We start from the raw sequence: 18,786 nt of genomic DNA, 5'->3' as shown, positions 1-18,786 counted from the left end.
GAAAATCAATGCAAATGATGTAAGAGAAAATAATATAAGTGGTACAAAAGTCAATGAATATAAGTGATATAAAAATGAATGAATAAGTGTTATAAGAGCGAATAAATATAAATGATACAAAAGTGAGAGAGAATTACAACTTAAATGCACATGAGGTAACAATAAACACATTGGTTTAGGAGCAGATTATTTAGATACATTTTAATTTGTAATATTATGAATTTTATTAGATCTTGGTGCTTTTAAATGTTGTCCAGATACATGTATTTCGAAATCTGTGAGGTCAAAATTAAGTTAAATTTATTTTGGATACCATGTATCTAAATGAATTCACATATATCTGTGATACATTAGAAATCTCGCTCGCTACTCTCCTATGTATCTGGTACCTCATATACATGTTTATCACACAAGATATATGCAGATATACGTATTTAATGTGATTCGTATGTATCTGGAATACATGACTGACTCGCTCACCTCTCTCTCCATCTCATTCTTCTTTCTCCCTATGTTAGTGTATTTGGTAGCAAAAATATATGTATCTAAGTTTATCATTTTCAACATATGGTAGAAAACTCTTAATGAATACTTTCTCCGTCCCCTTTTAGTTGTCATTTATGCTTTTCAAGAGTCAATTTGACTAACTTTCAAAGTTAAATTAGATTACATTAATTCGATAATTTAAAATAAAAATTAGATATTTAAAAACTATAGAAAAAAATAGTATAAGTTGCAAATTTTTTTCATATCATTTGACTCTCAAAAATAAAATTGTAACAATTAAAAAAGGACGAACAAAATAAAAAAATATGTGATTATATAAAATACAAATAGAAATAGAATACATGATTAAAAAAATAAATAAATAAAATAAAATACATGCTAATAAAATAATTTTCTGTTGATATATATATAGAGAGAGAGATCACCATCTTTCTCTGACTTGTGGTCCTACACAAATAATTCAACTCAATTGTTGTTTTTATAATCTATTATTGGTTTTAAGGTAGTTGGGAGATCTTTTCCTCGCTCATTTAGTACCTGTTTGAATTGACTTATTTTAGGCATTTTTAGATAAAATAATTTTTACATAGTTTTGAAGTATTTGATTAAAGTTAAAAAGTGCTTATATACACTTATTTTAAAGACAAATAACAAAAATAAGTCAGAAGTCATAAGTTAGAAATCTTAACTTATGACTTTTGGTTATAAGTCATAAGTCAAAAATCAATCCAAACAAGCCCTTATATTTTTATTATGACTAGTAAAAGCTTATTTCAGACATAAGAAATATGGTTGTACGATTTTTTTATTTTCATGATTCAGTCATAAATGTTATTGCATTTTACTTTAGTTTCTATAAGATATGCTTTGATATGTATGTCAAGGGTTAACCTATGATTACTTGTGGTTCCATATACTTGATAACGCTCAAATATTCTCATTAAAATCATTTAAAAGTGACGGTGAACCTTGTTAACAAAAATCTCAATGAAGAATCGAAGTTGAATCCCACTATCGTAGTTCGTAGAGAATCTCTATCAAAAAATTTGAATTTTAAAATTACACATTTATAATAATAAGAACAAGTTGGTTAATGATTCCACCACATTTAATGAAAAGAAATGTTATCAATTATAACAATTAAACTAAAATGACGAAGAATGCAAGGATTCATGAATAAGCTCGATCATCTTCAATTACGCTAATCATCTTTTGATCTCAAAATATCTATACATAAAATTCTCTTTCCGTCTCATCTAAATGTCAAACTAAACAACTCAACACCTTACTCTATTCTCTCTTTAGAAAATAGAAGGTCTAATTATTCAGATAAGAAAATCTACTCTACTTGGAAGCCAAGCAACTGCTGCAAAAGTCTAATCGTGAATTTTAACTCATTTTATGAAATTTTTGTCCGTTCTTTGTAAAAAATAATAACATAATACAAAATAAATCACAAAAAATCTACGTATTTTTCGAATAATATCATAACTCAAACCTCGATCAATTTCATAATTTTCCCACCCAATTTAGAGTTTTTCCACCATCAATTCACCTAAAATTACCAATCTCATATCTACGCTCGTGCATTATGATGAATAAAATCAAGAATTACTCAAAAACAATCTAAGATTTATATGAATAGAGAGTCAGAAGTTTTGTTTTAATATGTTTTGATAATTAAATAGAATATATTAAAGATAATAAAGTTAAATATTTGGCTATTCAATTGACTTTGGTACATGTGTCCACATTTTAGCAAATTTGTTAGCTTAAAAGTAAGAAGAAGAGTAAACCTTTGATTCTATTTTATTAAAAAGTCTAACTTTTTACTTGTTAAATTTTGTGTTTATTTATTAAGAGATTAAATGTTCCCTAATAAAAGTGATTCGTATATAAAAGACTTAAATTTAAATATTATAATTAAAAATATAAGAGAATATGTACAAGTATCCTTTCAACATATGTCCGAAATCTCAGAGATACACTTATACTATATTAAGGTCCTATTATCCCCCTGAACTTATTTTATAAGTAATTTTCTAACGTTTTTTAGCCTACGTGGCACTAACTTGAAAAAAAAAAGTCAACCAGCGTTGGGCCCACAAGATAGTGCCACGTAGGTCGAAAAGGGATAGAAATTTATTAATAGAATAAGTTCAGGGGGTAATAAGACCTTAGTATAATATAAGTGTGTCTATGAAATTTCGGTCATAGATTGAGGAGGTACTTGTGCATTATCCCAAAATATAAAAATACTTACCACTTCATCATACCTCTCGCCGATATTTTTATGTATACTTATTAATATCTTCTAAAACCTCTCTTTCTTTTCCATTGAATTTATGTGGGACGTATATAATTTGATTGGGTGGTATTGTCTATATGAATTAAATAGAAATTGCTTGTGTTTGTTGAACAATTTTTAATGGACAAATACATAGAAAGGTGAGCCATCATACATGTATTTTATTTTACTGAGGATGGATTTTATTTAGTTAGCTATTATAGTGTAAAATAAACTAAATTATGTTTTTAGTTGTATATTTTTATTTTAGTTTTAATAAAAAATTTATTCATATAAGCACTTATGACTTAATTAATATCATGATATATTTTTTTTAGAAAAGTTGGTTTTTAACTTGAAATAAAAGAAAATAGTAAGTAATAAAAATTAGTATTTTTTTGAAGTCCCATGACATTTTCTTTATTCATCATAAAAAGAATGTCACCTTACTATAATTATAAAATAATTTAACTTTAAATTATTATTTTTACATTTAGTAAAATGATTTACAATTATACAAATATCTAAGCAATATCTTAGACTACAAGTTTCTAAATTTTCTCAATTTTTTATTTAAATATCGTATCAAATCTAATAGTATCATATTAAAATAAACGGATGGAGTAATAAATTGAATGTATTATACTCATATATCTTTGCTTTTGTTTTTCTGGTATGTATTTACTTGTTCTTAAGGGTTGTTTGATAGAATGTATAAAAATAATGCAAAATATAACGTATTAATGCTTGTATTAGTTACACTTAGATTTTTCTTATGCAATATTTGGTTTGATGTACTAAAAATCATATACTGCATAATTTTTTTTTTTTTACTTCGATTCCTAAGCTTTAGAGAAGGTAATTGTGACCCAAGAGAGAGTTTGAGTTCATCCTAAGGTGGAAAATAAATTGGGGTGTATAAGGATTTTAGGGCTAGTATCTTAGGTTGTTTATATATTCATTTACTTTTTTTAAAATTTATTTATTGTAATTCACTAATATAACCATAAAATTGATAGTTTTAAGTGAATTAATGGTGTGAAAATCTTGGATGGGGTGAAATAATGATGAGGTTAGACTAGGATTTGAGATTTAAATATAATCCGGAAATATTTAGGCCTATTGTGATATATTTTGTTCTTGTGTTGTTATTTTAGTGTCATGATCCAAAAATAATCGTGATGCGACTCGTCTAATCTCATCAAGTTAAGTAGACTAAAAATCCAACTAATACGATAAATAAAAAAGTAAAATAAGAAAAAGAGACTTACACCATCTATTAATGCGAAAATTATAATAAACTTAATGAAAATAAAATCAAAACCCGATTGTCACGTGTACAAGTCTCTACTGGATCACAATAGAATTGAAAGAAATAAACAAGTCTCAAATGATATTGTCTTTGAAGTAGAACAAGGTCATAAATAGGAGTCAAAAGGTCTGTTGAGGTGACAATCAACTACCTCACGGGTCTTCATAGGAAACCTCGGACAAGAAGATTAGATAGAGTATCACGAAGATTAAGACTCATAACCTACACAAATGTAAAATCAAAGGGTGAGTATCATACCACACGGTACTCAACAAGCAAACTCCTAAACACAAGTTAAGAATATAGAATAGGGGTACTTCTACCACTCCAACCGAACATCCACAACTACAACCTGCCCAACTTAATAATCACACTTTAGCACATACTCAATAACCAATGATTACAGGTCAGTAACACATGAAACCAAGTTCACCAATCACAAGTCCCATAGCAAGACAATCACAAATTCACAAATGATAAAGATATGCAAAGCAACGAAATACAATATCAAGTATGACGATGCATGTCTGAGATCTAGTGATACACAACTGTTGTCTCTCAGCCTGGAACTTATGGGGGAAATATATGTTCATGCATCTGTTTCAGCGTGCGACATATCTCTTAATAATAGATTCTGTCGCGGCATGTGATACGTCTCACGATAATAGAATTCATCATGACGTATGACACGTCCCTTAATCATAATATCTATCGCGACGCGCGAGATGTTCCTCAAAATGATGCATCCTCTTTAATATCCTGTTCTTCCTCAATTCACGTAAAACTTGTCACAACCATATCTCATAATAAATGCAAATGACATATTCACACAATAAATTTGAAGATAATCATTTTCATAATAATGCACAATTTACACATTACAATTGTGATAGAACATCAATGATGAATCAACAAACTTTTCAAATCATTCTCTACATATCACACACCAATAATTAATTACATTGTCTTTTATTACCCCTTTTCCATCATTAAACTTATTCGATATGAACAACTCAACACATCACCAAGTCTCATTACTCCTCAACACATACCACAAGAAAATAAACAATTCTATACACTAACCAAGGGTTGAGAAATTCACTTGCCTTAAACAATCTAATAATTAATTCGAGACTTGAACCTTCCTCTTTCGTTGGGCTTCCAAATTAATTCAATCTATTCGCATAAATAATCACAATGAGATTTCTAAACTAACAACACCATAATGCTATACGTATATCCTAGACCTAAAAACTCACCCAATTCTATAAAGTTTCTAATCTTGATGCCAATTGATATGTCAACACATAATTTTTAAATTTTAGACCTAGAGTTTAAGTCTCAATTTTTTTCAAATACGATAAAATTAATAATATTCATATAATATAATACACCTAATATTTAATTAGATATCTCTATATATTAAACTTAAATTAGCATGTGATAACATTTAAAAAAGCCCAAACATCAAAACAAGTATGCATAATTTTCTTGCCCTAATTGAAATCATTATTGCATTATAAACATATGACATATCATTCCTTAAAAAAATTGGCAATCACCATGCTATGATTGCAAACCAATGTGATCTTGTGGGCAATAAAATCAATATACAACTTTAACGGTAATAAATAAATATATTAATAAAAAATGTTAAAGTCTTTATCGTTATTAATTAAGTATCATTAGATCCTATATATTTAAAGCCTTTAGGTCATATACAAAGAGTACTAAATGCTACTAAAAATAAAAATTTAACAGTAATTACTAATTAATTACCGCTAAAAATTCATACAAAAATAAACAATTGAATAGCCTATTGCTCGAATACGGTGCTTTACTCCAAGTCACACTTTACTCCATTACATATGGGTCAAAGTGATAGAGGATATTAAAAACCAACTGAAATAATTATTAAAAAAACACTCATCAACTAAATATTTTTAGTCAAATTTGAATAATTAAAAAATTTAAATCAACTTTACTGACTAATCAAAATGACTCGAGACAACTATCGAAAGAAAATAAAAATGATTATTTTTGATTTTTTTTGAAAATGGCCTTTCGAGTCGTTATATTTAGACCAATAACAAAATAAAGTTTCACAAAAAAGCAATTAACATAACATTTGATTGTTTCTTTTATTTTTTTCATAAATAATATTTGCATAAATTATGTGCAAAATTTTATATTATTTTACAGAAAGATATAATATGGTATAAAAAATGGGTATTATAAGTAAATATGCTTAAAAGCTAAAATAATAAAATTAATAGTGTGATTGACTAAAAACTTTTAAAAAAATATTATAGAAAATTACTTTTTATCAAAATATTTTTGTATATTAACAATTTTTGTTGACTAATTTTTTTTTTGGTTAATATTAGGGTTCTATCAGTGCTTGATCAAGATTTTAAAATTGATTTTATTATTCGAAAGATAAAATGTGATTGATATTTTAAACTATTTAAATAATTTTTTTGAATCTGATACTACTAATATTAAATTTAAAGCCAACAACCCCGCAAAACAAATTTTCACGTGACCAATGCATCAAGTGGAATTTATTAAAATTATAAATACGACAAGATATGTAGAAAATTATTGTTACAAAAATTATAAAGAAACAAAGTCCATGTTTAAATTTATCACATAAAATATTGGGACCCAACGTTAGAAACATTATTGTTATGGCAAAAAAAATAATTTTGGTTATCATCGACGTATCTAATCCAGCAGATAAGATTGTTTTCCTCGTTAATCGTAGATTTTGAATTTGACTTTTTAGTATAAAAAAATTCTTGATAAGAAATGTCTTTCCCTACCCTTCTAATGGAATCCTATGTAGCGCGAATTCGAAACAGTCTGATTTCAATATAAATATTAAACACAAAATAAAAATAAAAACAAAAATCCTCATTTTACCAATAATCATAATAAAGATGTAGAAATTATTAGCTCGTCCTAAAATATTAATCATAAATAAAATTTAAAAAATATTATATATAAACGAACAATCAAAACAAAAACTAATAGTACAAGATAGTACAACAAGTGTAAAGCTTGTTTAGAAGAAGGTTAAATATTGGTACTTCATTTTATTTTATATTTAGGTTTCTAGTCAAATAACTATGATTTTTCTTCAAAAATATCTTAAAGAATTATGTATATAATCAATATATGATTTTTTTGTTTGTTTGTTTATTATTATTTTAGTTTTTCCCTTTTCTTTCAATTATATCCCACTTTTTGGCCGTACCCATGGACCATATCTATAAGCTTCAAACATTTATGGTATTACAATTTAAAGGACTTCTCAACAAGATAGTTTATAGATGAGATAGAAAATTCATATAGACAAGATCAAAATTGTTGAAATTTTAAATTTTTGGTTATGATTTCAATTGAAACACGTCATCGAACTTTAAAAAAATATTTATTTATGTTATTCGTCAAAAATTTGGCTTATATATGTCATTATTTGCTAACTGAAACGACATAGATGAACCAAAATTTTAACAGATGACATAAATAAATATTTTCTCAAAGTTCGATAATATATTTGAATATTTTTCATTTTTAAAAAGTAAAAATATTTTTAGTTATCAATAATGAAACCTTTTAACCAAAGTTGGGGGGCTAAATTATTTTCACGTGATTGTATTTTTTTTTTAATTGCACTTTTATTAGGGAATAAAATAATAAAGATTTAACTATCTTTGAAAGTAAAAGGGTTAGTATTGTCTTTTTACATATTTGGTCTCATCATTATTGTTGCCATATTTTTAGATAAATAAATATCTATAAGCTTCAAACATTTATGGTATTACAATTTAAAGGACTTCTCAACAAGATAGTTTATAGATGAGATAAGAAATTTATATAAAGAAGATCAAATTTGTTGAAATTTTTGATTTAATTGAAACAAGTCATCGAACTTTGAAAAAAATACTTATTTATGTCATTCGTCAAAAATTTAGCTCATATATATCGTTACTTGCTAACTAAAACGACATATATGAACCAAAATTTTAACAGATGACATAAATAAATATTTTCTCAAAGTTCGATAATATATTTGAATTTTTTTCATTTTTAAAAAGTAAAAATATTTTTTTAGTTTATCAATAATGAGACCTTTTAACCAAAGTTAGGGGGGCTAAATTATTTTCACGTGATTGTATTTTTTTTTTAATTGCACTTTTATTAGGGAATAATAAAGATTTAACTCTTTTAAAGTAAAAAGGTTAGTATTGTCTTTTTACATATTTGGTCTCATCATTATTGTTGCCATATTTTTAGATAAATAAATGTAGCCATTTACCACCTCCAATCAAATTCACAATCAAATTCACAAACCCATCCAAATTATTCAAAGAAAAAAAAATAGAGAGAGAACAATGGATTTTTACAATTTAGCCTTGTTCTTCATAGCTTTAGTACTTGGAATTTTCACATTTTATGCCATATTAATGAGAATAAATGGTTGGTATTATGCAATCAAATTTTGTTCAAAGAAATATAACATCCCAAATGGTTATATGGGTTTGCCATATTTTGGTAACACACTTTCTTACTTCAAATCTTCAATGTGTGCTGATCCAAATTCATTCCTTGATTTCTTTGCTACTAGGTAAATTATTTTAATTATATCGTACTTATTTACTATGTTGTTTACGTGTCAGATCTTTGTTTGAAGAATTTGACACGAATACTGCAACTGCAATTGTAATTATATTTTTTGTAGAGTATAACGAACGTAATTTTTTTAGGTTTGGAGAAGGAGGAATGTATAGGGCATACATATTTGGGAAGCCAACAATTATGGTGACAAAGCCAGAAATAATTAGAAAAGTTTTGATGGATGAAGAGTATCTTGAAAGAGGTTTGCCTAATTATATGAAAAAATTAATTGGATTAACAACTTCGATAGAAGAAGACAAATATTTTCGTAGATTAACAGCACCAGTAAAAAGTCATGGACTATTATCTGATTATTTCGATTATATCGATAAAACTGTGAGTTCTACATTAGAGAAATACGCTACTACGGAAGAACCTATTGAGTTTCTTCATAAAATGCACAAGCTTACGTTTGAGGTGTTTATGAGACTTTTAATTGGTGATGAAGTTAATCAAGAATTATTTGATGAAATGTTTGAGGAGATTACTGCTGTAATTAGTGGTGTTCACAATTTGCCAATTAATCTCCCAGGATTTGCTTATCATAAGGGACTCAAGGTAAGATTTTTTGAACTTTTATTATTATTATTTCATTTTAATGAATTTTAAATAAGCATAAGATATGAATAATGTGTTTTTTTTAACTTGGCATGGAGTTATATTTGTGCTCTTTAATTTTGAGTGTGTATAAATTTGAATTAGTAGTCCGACCTGACATAATATACGTAGAACACCATGTAGGATGCAAACAACAAAGTAAGATGTGTGTATTTACTTGTTTAATTTTATACAAGTTTAAAAGTGTACTTATAAGTATCCTAAATTGAAAGGAAGAAATGTGAGATGAGTCCAGGTTAAATGACATATTTATGTATTTTAGATAGAATATCATGTTCTTTTATGTATATAATATATAGATTCGGATTCGACTGACATTTATGCCCTTCAACTTTAAGTTTGCACAAACAGATGTTTAAAATTGAACAAATAAACACATTTTTCTTACGTAACATCCTACATGACAATTTTATGTCCTACGTGATGTCCTTCATATATTATACTACACAAGACACATGTGTTTACTTGTTTAACTTTATACAAATTTAAGTGTTTATTTATAAAATTAATCGGCATAGATGTTAGTTGAAAATGACATATTTATTTATTAATAATTTTCTACGCACCTAATTAGATGCGTGGGAATCCACCCACCCACCCACCCCCCCAAAAAAAAAACTTCTATAATTTGCGGTGGTGGTTATTAGAGAGACTATAGAATTCAAGATATTTGTTTAGTTGTACTACCATCTACTCCCGCTAAAAAATTTGCACATGGAATCTTCAATGTTTTTGAAATGAAATTTATATATTTGTAAGCTACGTAAAAAGTACTATGAGTCACAACAATTGATAATTCAAAATGTTTAAACAATTTATGAAAAATTCACAATCAAAGATTGTTAAAGAATGACAAAAGTCCCACATCGGTGATTAATGAGATGGGTGGACTCTTCATAAGGCTTGGGCAATCCTCCTCCCTTTGAGCTAGCTTTTGGGGTGTGAGTTAGGCCTAAGACCTAATTTCACATGGTATCAGAGCAGGACCCGTCTCACCCGATGTTGGGGTCCCCAAAATTAAAATTGTCCACGCACCAGTTGCTAAGCACTCACGAGCACTAGGTGTGAGGTGGGGTGTTAAAGAATGACAAAAGTCCCACATCGGTGATTAATGAGATGGGTGGACTCTTTATAAGGCTTGGGCAATCCTCCTCCCTTTGAGCTAGCTTTTGGGGTGTGAGTTAGGCCTAAGACCTAATTTCACAAAGATAGACTTGTTTGACTCTTGAAATCCAAAAAGTGAGATATAAAATAGGACGAAGATAATATTAAATTGTATGGCTATTTCATTTAACGAACTTTTGATTTAATTCGAGTGCAACACTTATTTCACAAATCAAGAACTACGAAATCACCCCTTTCATCTTTTATCATGATATTTATGGTTATAATAAACACTAACATAGAGTGCAACATTCATGTGAAAGACCAAAACTTATGAGATTTCTCTTTTTATTTAATCTTATCGTGTTGTATATGTTTATTATGATTTCAGGCTCGAAAAGTACTAGGAGAGATATTTAAAAAATTAATTGATGAAAGAAGAGAAGCCATGAAGGATGGAAAATCAATGCCAAAGGCAAACATAATTGATATGTTGTTATCAAACAATAATCAAGATTATGAAGCAAATATGTTGAGTGACAAGAAGATCATTGAAGTCCTAGTTTTGTTTTCATTTGCTGGTTTTGAACCTGTTGCTCTTATGTCTGTCAAGGCAATTTTCCACTTACAAAAACATCCCCATTTCTTGGAAAAAGCCAAAGTAAGTACTCTTTTACTCTGTTCGTGTTAAACAGACGAGTTGAATTAAGTTTGAACGGATAGACTGAGTAAATTAGTCCAAAATTTACTTAGATAGGTCATAACTCAACTAGTCCAATTAGACAGATCAGGTTGAATTTGAACGAATTAAATTAGGTCAAGTTATTTGGGGTTAAAATGAGATAACAAAAGGGTCGGGTCATAACTCAACTTGTCCAATTGGTCGATCCAAACCTAAGCGGGTCGGTGGGTAGTGTATTCATGAGTGGATTTGTCGCTCCTAGTTTATTTTATTTTATATGACGATATTTGATTAATTATTATTTTTTAAACAGGAGGAACAAGAGGAAATAGTAAAGAGAAGAGCATCTTCAAATGCTGGACTTAGTTTTGATGAAATTAGACAAATGACATTTGTTAGTAAGGTAAGACAATATTATTATGTTATCATTACACAAAAAGTCATCAATACAATAATTTAAAAAAAAAAGTGATAATATAAAAATTGAACTAACATGCATTATTTTTATTAATGTTATTTCATTTAATATTGACAGATAATTAATGAAACGTTACGTATTGCTACTGATCAGACGGTATTCCTTAGAGACACAAGTACTACTTTTAACATAAATGGTTGGTGCTTTGCCTTCAAACTTTTTTTATATACTTATATATACTTTTTTCGTAAAATGAAATGTGACAGATATTTTGAGACGGAGAAAATCTAATAATTCGTTCATTTTAAATCTTGTATGTGTAGGGTACACCATACCCAAAGGGTGGAAGTTTTTTGCAGTTGTATGGAATATTCATATGAATCCTGATGTTTATGTTCAACCTAAGGAATTTAATCCTTCAAGATGGGATGTAAGTAATATTCATCTTAATTAATTGTGTTTTAAGAAAATTTCTTTCATTTTTCTTTTTTATAATCGAGAAATTTTCGAGGGTTAATAATATATGATTCAAAGTATGTTAAGTAATAAGTTGTATTTGAATATTAGGTATTTTATTTGTAGTAGGATTAAAACTCGTGATATCAATTTATTTAGCGATAACGCACAAGTACCCCCTCAACCTATGTTTGAAATTTCAGAGACACACTTATACTATACTAAGGTCCTATTATCTCCCTTAACTTATTTTACTAATAATTTTCTATCGCTCTTGGGCCTACGTGGCACTATCTTTGTGGGCCCAATGCTGATTGATTTTTTTTTTAAGCTCGTGCCACGTAGGTCGAAAAGGGGTAGAAAATTACTTATAAAATAATTTCAGGGGGTAATAAGACCTTAGTATAGTATAAGTGTTTCTCTGAGATTTCGGACATAGATTGAAGGGGTACTTGTGCATTTTCCCGTTTATTTATACATAAGAATATTTATAAAACTAGCTCATAAAAATATAATTTATTCAATGTTTTATTTATTAACTCAATTAATTTTGACTCAGCTAATTCAGTTCATCTAAAAATAGTGCTAGGATACTAATAATAATATCGAAAATGTGCTCTAAACTAGAACCACACCCTCCACTAGGAAGAAAAAAATCGCTTAACAACCTTTTGACATTCTTCAACCCTAATTTTCAACCTCTGTATGTTCTGCTATTTAGAGTTATATCCTCGATGAGTTAAAGATGATTTACGTCATGTCTAGTTAATCAACTCTTTTCAATCCTTCCTCGATTTATCGTTACCTCTCCTTAAACATTGCTATCAATCTTTTATCTTTTATGCTTTACAGTTCTCAAAAAGCGTATTATCATCATAACAATATATATATTTCTCGTTTTTAGATATTTGAACTATCTCAATTTCGCTTTTTATGTCACAAAAATTATTCTCACATTATTTATTATTTAATTAATGATCTATGTGATTTTTTGACAGGATATTGAAACTAAGCCAGGCATTTTTCTACCTTTTTCAATGGGCCCCAAATCATGCCCAGGATCCAATTTGGCCAAGCTTCAAATTTCAGTAATTCTTCATTATTATCTTCTTCACTACAGGTAATTAAATAGTTATAATTTGTAAAAAAGAATCACTAATTATATTTTGAATATTTAATTTTAATTTTTAAATTTTATTTTATTTTCAAACCAAATATTTTCAAAGGGACTAACACATATGAATTTATCGCGAAATTTTTATTTTAAAAAAATAAATATTTCAAACCCTTATACTTGTGATTTTAATTGAAATGAACTATAAATTACTGATTATATCATATTTTAATTTAATTAAATCATTTATTTAATATTAATGCAGGGTTGAGCAAATTAATCCAGAGGCTAGATGTTATCCTCCTGAAAATTGTCTTGTGAAATTCAAGAAGCTATCAATCTCTAGTAATGGTAATTAAAATTTAATCATTGTATTACTAATAAATAATTCATGTTGTAATATTGAAAACAATAAGTGTACTCATGAATACTTATTAAATTGGATGTTTTTTGCCGAATATTTAATACAGAATTACTTTTGTTAGAAAATATTATAATCTTCTGATTCTTTTTAACTAAAAAATTTTATATCTATTTACTGAAAAAATTTAGATTCGTTAGTATTTAAATAGACCATCAAACAAATCCTAAGTTGTATAATAAAAATGAATGCTCCCCATTCCCGATATCTAATCGAGGATAATAAAAAAAATTATAAATTATTTCATTAAAAATTTACGATATTTGTGAAGGAAGGGAGCACAGAACACCACTTCATTAAATTTTGTGATATCTTATTAATATCTTGATTTGAATCTTGGTAATCACATAATATTTTATTTTTCGAGTTTTATATTAATTGTTTATTTTTATTTTATTTTATTTACATATTATTGTATTCCACTTGTTCCTTCGATGTAAAAGTGGCTCTTTATTAAATTTGATAGCAGAGTTATATTAGTTGTCATATTATTAAATTTTTTTTATATAAGTTTTATTTTATAAAAATAGTACGCTTTTCTCTAGGAGAAATATTAATATAAAAACATTTTACACTGTGCCCTATATTATTTGTTTTTTGAATTAGATTGAATTTCGAGAAGTTAAATCCTTTTCAAATCAATATAAGATAAATTTATCGTGATATTTGATATTTGAGAATCGATTAAATTTTTAATTGTATTATTTTATTTTAAAATATTAAATATTATGATTTATAATTGTTTTAAATATGAAATTTTAATATTTTAAAATTGTTAATTCTCGAAATAATAGTCTATAAATTTAAATATTATTTATTTACCACATATTGCAAAGCAGATAGCAGATCAACGTATCTAATTATGTGTTTCAAGAAAATAAATAATTTTTCTATATTATATTCATGTGCACTTAAAATAATGTTAAAAAGTGATACTTTGAGAATTTTATAATGTGATTATTTGAATTCCTAGTCAAAACCCTTTTTTCTTTCAAAGTGTTCTCATTAATACATGTATCCTCTCATTTATTTATTTTTCGATATTAGCAAGGATTTGTTATAAGGTAATTTATTAAATATTAATTATTTTAGAGTTTATATTAAATAATATATAAATTTTCTGAATAATTTATAGGATTTTAGTTATTTATATTTTTAAATTGCAAATTATAATTTTATATATAAATAATTTACTTCCTAATCAGCTATCGAAGACGTGGCATTGTTTATGGAGGACTTTAATAAAGATTAATTTATTTTTTAAATTTTATGTTCGAAAATTATATGAAAATTGTAATAAGTTTCAATCCTTTCATATGACTATAATAAATAGAGAATTTAGCGGCAATTATACTCGTAGCTATATTATATTTAGTGACGTTATAATAAAATTCTAGATAATGTTGATAAAGATTTTAGCGATTTTAAATATAATAGATTGACTTAATTAAAGAAAAAATTATTCTCACTAAATATTTCTTTTATAATAGTATATGATGTAAAGTTTTAATTAAAATATATATGATTTGACTTCTCGAAAAGCAAAATGTAATAATTAAAAATGAATAGATAGAATATTAATATATTTTTTGTTTTTAGTTCGTGAATTAATGCGATCATTTGATTGTTGGTTAAAAGATTTAATTACTGAAACTTGAATTTTATAGACGTTGTTTTACAAATTTTTTCATCATTCTTGTAATAATAATAACATATATATATAATTGATTGAAAGACCTAAATCATGGTAAGGATATAAATTACTTTAATATAATATAGCTTTATAAATTAGTAAAATTGACTCTTGATAATTGAATCATAATAATTACTTTTTTTGTTTATTTTTATTTGACATATTCATTAAAAATAAATAATTAATGATATATGTACTTTATCAAACTATCTATATTAAAATGTTTTATGAATAAAGAAAATTTTAAAGAAAATATTTTTTATTTTTTATTAGAGATTCAGAAAATATATTTTTGATAGGATATCAATTTTAATAATCGATCTAGAATATGACTCTGACACACAAATTAAAACATAACCCAACAACATATCTGAAACTGACAAAATTACATACACTATTACTTGTCATTATTAGTAAATCAAGAAGGAATAAAAGTAATTTCTAATAATGTCTTTAGTTTATAAGTTAATATTTTTAAAAATATAGTGAATAAATATATTTCAGATTTTTTCAATTAATAAAAATAAAGTAATAAATTTATTATATATTTTCTTTTAATAGATATATCAAGTTAAAATTTAAGTAGTAAATTCAAGATAGGAAATATTATATTTGAATTTTTTAAAAAAATGGATAATAAATAAATTATAATGAAAAAGAGGCACAACATGAGATTGTGTGCCTTACTTGGTAACCACATCACATTTACTTCCCTTGTCCCATGGGATTTCATACTTAATGTAAGTTTGATATTTAATTAAATAAGTTTGAGAAATATACTTTAGTTTGATATTTAATTAAATAAGTTTGAGAAATATACTTTAGTGGTATGAATAATACACTTTTTATTTTATTTACAAAGTTTTTATCACATTAATAAAAGATATAATGTATAAATATAATTATTTATTTCACTTTAATGGATAATTATGTCTCTAATTTTGAGAGTGCATAATTAGATATTTAAATTTGTATAAAATTGAATAAGAAGACACACATGTCATATACGTGACTCTACATGACATTTTATGTCCTATATGGCGTCCAATGTGTATTATGTCATGTAGGACACATGTGTTGACTTATTTAATATTATATAAATTTAAATGTCTATTTGTGAACACTCAAAGTTGAAAGGCGTAACTATCTGTTAAAGTCAAGTCAAGGATCGTTTTTATCTGTTATGCCTATTTTATATTGACAAAAATTAAATAAATTATTAATATTGGTTAAAAACTAAGAATTAAGTATTCCTATACTAAGAAAAAGTGACATTTTTTAAAATAAAATTTAAAATATTTTTCTTACGCCGCCCCACCACATCATTCCCACCCACCCCCTCCCTCGAAAAATCCCCAATCCTTTTTTTTTTCTTAAAAATACTTTTATAAAATATTTTAAAAAGAATAGACCCCTTCCAACTCCTTCCTGATTTTTTGATTTTTTTTTATGAAAAACAAAATTTTATTCCACCCTATTTAACTCTTCGTTTTTTTATATACATATTTTTTATTTTGTGTTAAATATGTACATATATTTTTTGAAAATAATTAATTTCCGCTTGCGTACCTAATATAACAAAAAAAAGATATTTTTAAAAAAGTCTTGCGTGAAATAAAATAAAATAATATCTAATTATTATTTAAAAGAATTGTGTGTGTGGCGGCGGCGGTGGAGATGGGGTGGGTGGGTGTTGCAGATGAAGTATGCAATTTTTTGTAAAATAATTTTAAAATAAAAATAAAAAAGGGGGGAGGGAGCGTAGCGAGAGAAAGTACTGGAGTAAGATAAGAAATATTTTACATTTTATTTTATATCTAAGAAAAAGGCTCAAATATATCATCAAACTTTGCGAAAAAGGTTCATCTATCTCATCCGTTAAAAGTTTGGTTCATCTATGCTATTTCAGTTAACAAATGGACCTACCTCCATATGTTCTCCCTTTAGAGTCATATCCCCGATGAACTAAATATAAGTCATGTCCTGTCTAGCTAATCAACTCTTTTCAGATCTTCCTAGGTCTATCTCTATCGCTCCTAAAACAACACTGTCAATATTTTGTACCTTATCATCAAGACAATTGTGTTCCTCCTTTTTAGATATCTGAATCATCTCAATCTCGCTTTCCGCAACCACCACAAAGGTTATTGAATAATGATTTAAATGAAATTTTGACATGATATGCAAACTAAGCCAGGCTACTTTCTTCCTTTTCCAATTGGCCCAAAATCATGCCAGGATCCAATTGGGCCAAACTTCAACGGGCCCAAAATCATGCCCAGGATCCAATTGGGCCAAGCTTCAAATTTCAGTAATTCTTCATTAAATAGCTCCTTACTAATTATCAGAAATTCATTAATTAATGCAAAATTTACCATGGATATGTATGTTCTATATTTAATTCAATTCGAATTCAAATCTTTCTGAATATGGAATTACTTTTGTTAGAAAGTACTAAAATTTTTAATGTGAGTTTTTCTAGCATGAATTCAGATTTGTCGTATCCCCGTAGAAATATCGAAAATCGATTGAGAAACCTACTAAAAAAGACTTTATAAAATATTTTATTTCCTTAATTTTTATTGTATTTTCTCATGTGAAATTTATAGAATCATAAATTGATTATCCCTAAAAAATTGAGTGAGAACATTTAGTGGTTGTTTAATTGAAGATTTAAGTTAACTTCATATATAAATCATTGTTGCTTAATATCATATTTGACTTTCGATATCAAAATCATCATAAGTTATGTGAATTTTAATATCAGAACTAAGTACTGTGGTATAATTAATACAAGTATAAATTAACAAAAAATTATATATTATTTTACAATATAAAAAGTAATTAAATATGTATTAACATTTAGCTATAGATAATGAGAATACTCTTGACAAAAGTAAATAAATTTTCAGTTTTCTCCAATACTTTGATTTTATGAATGTGATTTACATCTTTTTTTTTCTCTTTCTTTTTAATTTATATTACACAGTTAAAATTTAATATTTGATCAAAAAAATTTATCGAGTATATATATTTTAAATAACTTAAGTTGTTAATTGTAATAATTTTTTATGTAATTTTCAGTATATAAATTATATTCCATAAACTATAAAACTTCTATATCTGAATTCATGATCAAAATTTAAAAATTTAAATTTTCATAACTTTTTTTTTACTATTAGAAGTTAGAACCAAACACCACTAGTACAACAATAGAAGAAACCAATTGTTATAATGGTGTGACTAATTCTTAATTAAAGATTTCGTGTTTGAGTTTTGAGTATGGAAAAAAAATCTGTTGAAAGCATCACTCTCGAATGATCCCTATTATGTACAATTCATATTTAATCGAACCCCAAATTAAAAAAATAAATAAATAGAAGAAACCAAAAAAGAGAATAATAGTGAGTAAAGTAAGTCTAAATCTCAAGTCAACAAATTAGTATTATTCTAATACCTTCTCATTTTCATTCTCCTTAGATACTCTCACT

The 18,786-nt window shown here is 26.4% G+C and overlaps 1 protein-coding gene across 1 annotated transcript; it reads left to right on the top strand.

Annotated features, from left to right (window-relative positions):
• The first annotated feature begins 8,426 nt into the window (after positions 1 to 8,426).
• LOC107007573 (ent-kaurenoic acid oxidase 2-like) lies at positions 8,427 to 13,653 on the top strand. Its single transcript, XM_015206247.2, has 8 exons — positions 8,427 to 8,739; positions 8,879 to 9,347; positions 10,903 to 11,172; positions 11,507 to 11,596; positions 11,729 to 11,807; positions 11,935 to 12,041; positions 13,066 to 13,187; positions 13,447 to 13,653. The coding sequence occupies exons 1-8, from the start codon at positions 8,507 to 8,509 to the stop codon at positions 13,538 to 13,540; spliced, it is 1,464 nt and encodes a 487-aa protein (XP_015061733.1). The 5' UTR covers positions 8,427 to 8,506; the 3' UTR covers positions 13,541 to 13,653.
• The last annotated feature ends 5,133 nt before the right edge of the window (positions 13,654 to 18,786 follow it).

This window comes from Solanum pennellii, chromosome 12 (assembly GCF_001406875.1).
Source record: "Solanum pennellii chromosome 12, SPENNV200".
Lineage (NCBI taxonomy): Eukaryota > Viridiplantae > Streptophyta > Magnoliopsida > Solanales > Solanaceae > Solanum > Solanum pennellii.
This window is presented reverse-complemented; position numbering and strand designations above follow the sequence as displayed.

What these genes read in the sequence shown, in the direction of transcription:
- LOC107007573 (XM_015206247.2), top strand. Translation starts at nt 8,507, where the DNA reads ATGGATTTTTACAATTTAGCCTTGTTCTTCATAGCTTTAGTACTTGGA. An exon ending in CTTGATTTCTTTGCTACTAG is followed by an intron (nt 8,740 to 8,878) that starts GTAAATTATTTT and finishes TAATTTTTTTAG; the next exon opens with GTTTGGAGAAGGAGGAATGT. An exon ending in TATTATCTTCTTCACTACAG is followed by an intron (nt 13,188 to 13,446) that starts GTAATTAAATAG and finishes ATATTAATGCAG; the next exon opens with GGTTGAGCAAATTAATCCAG.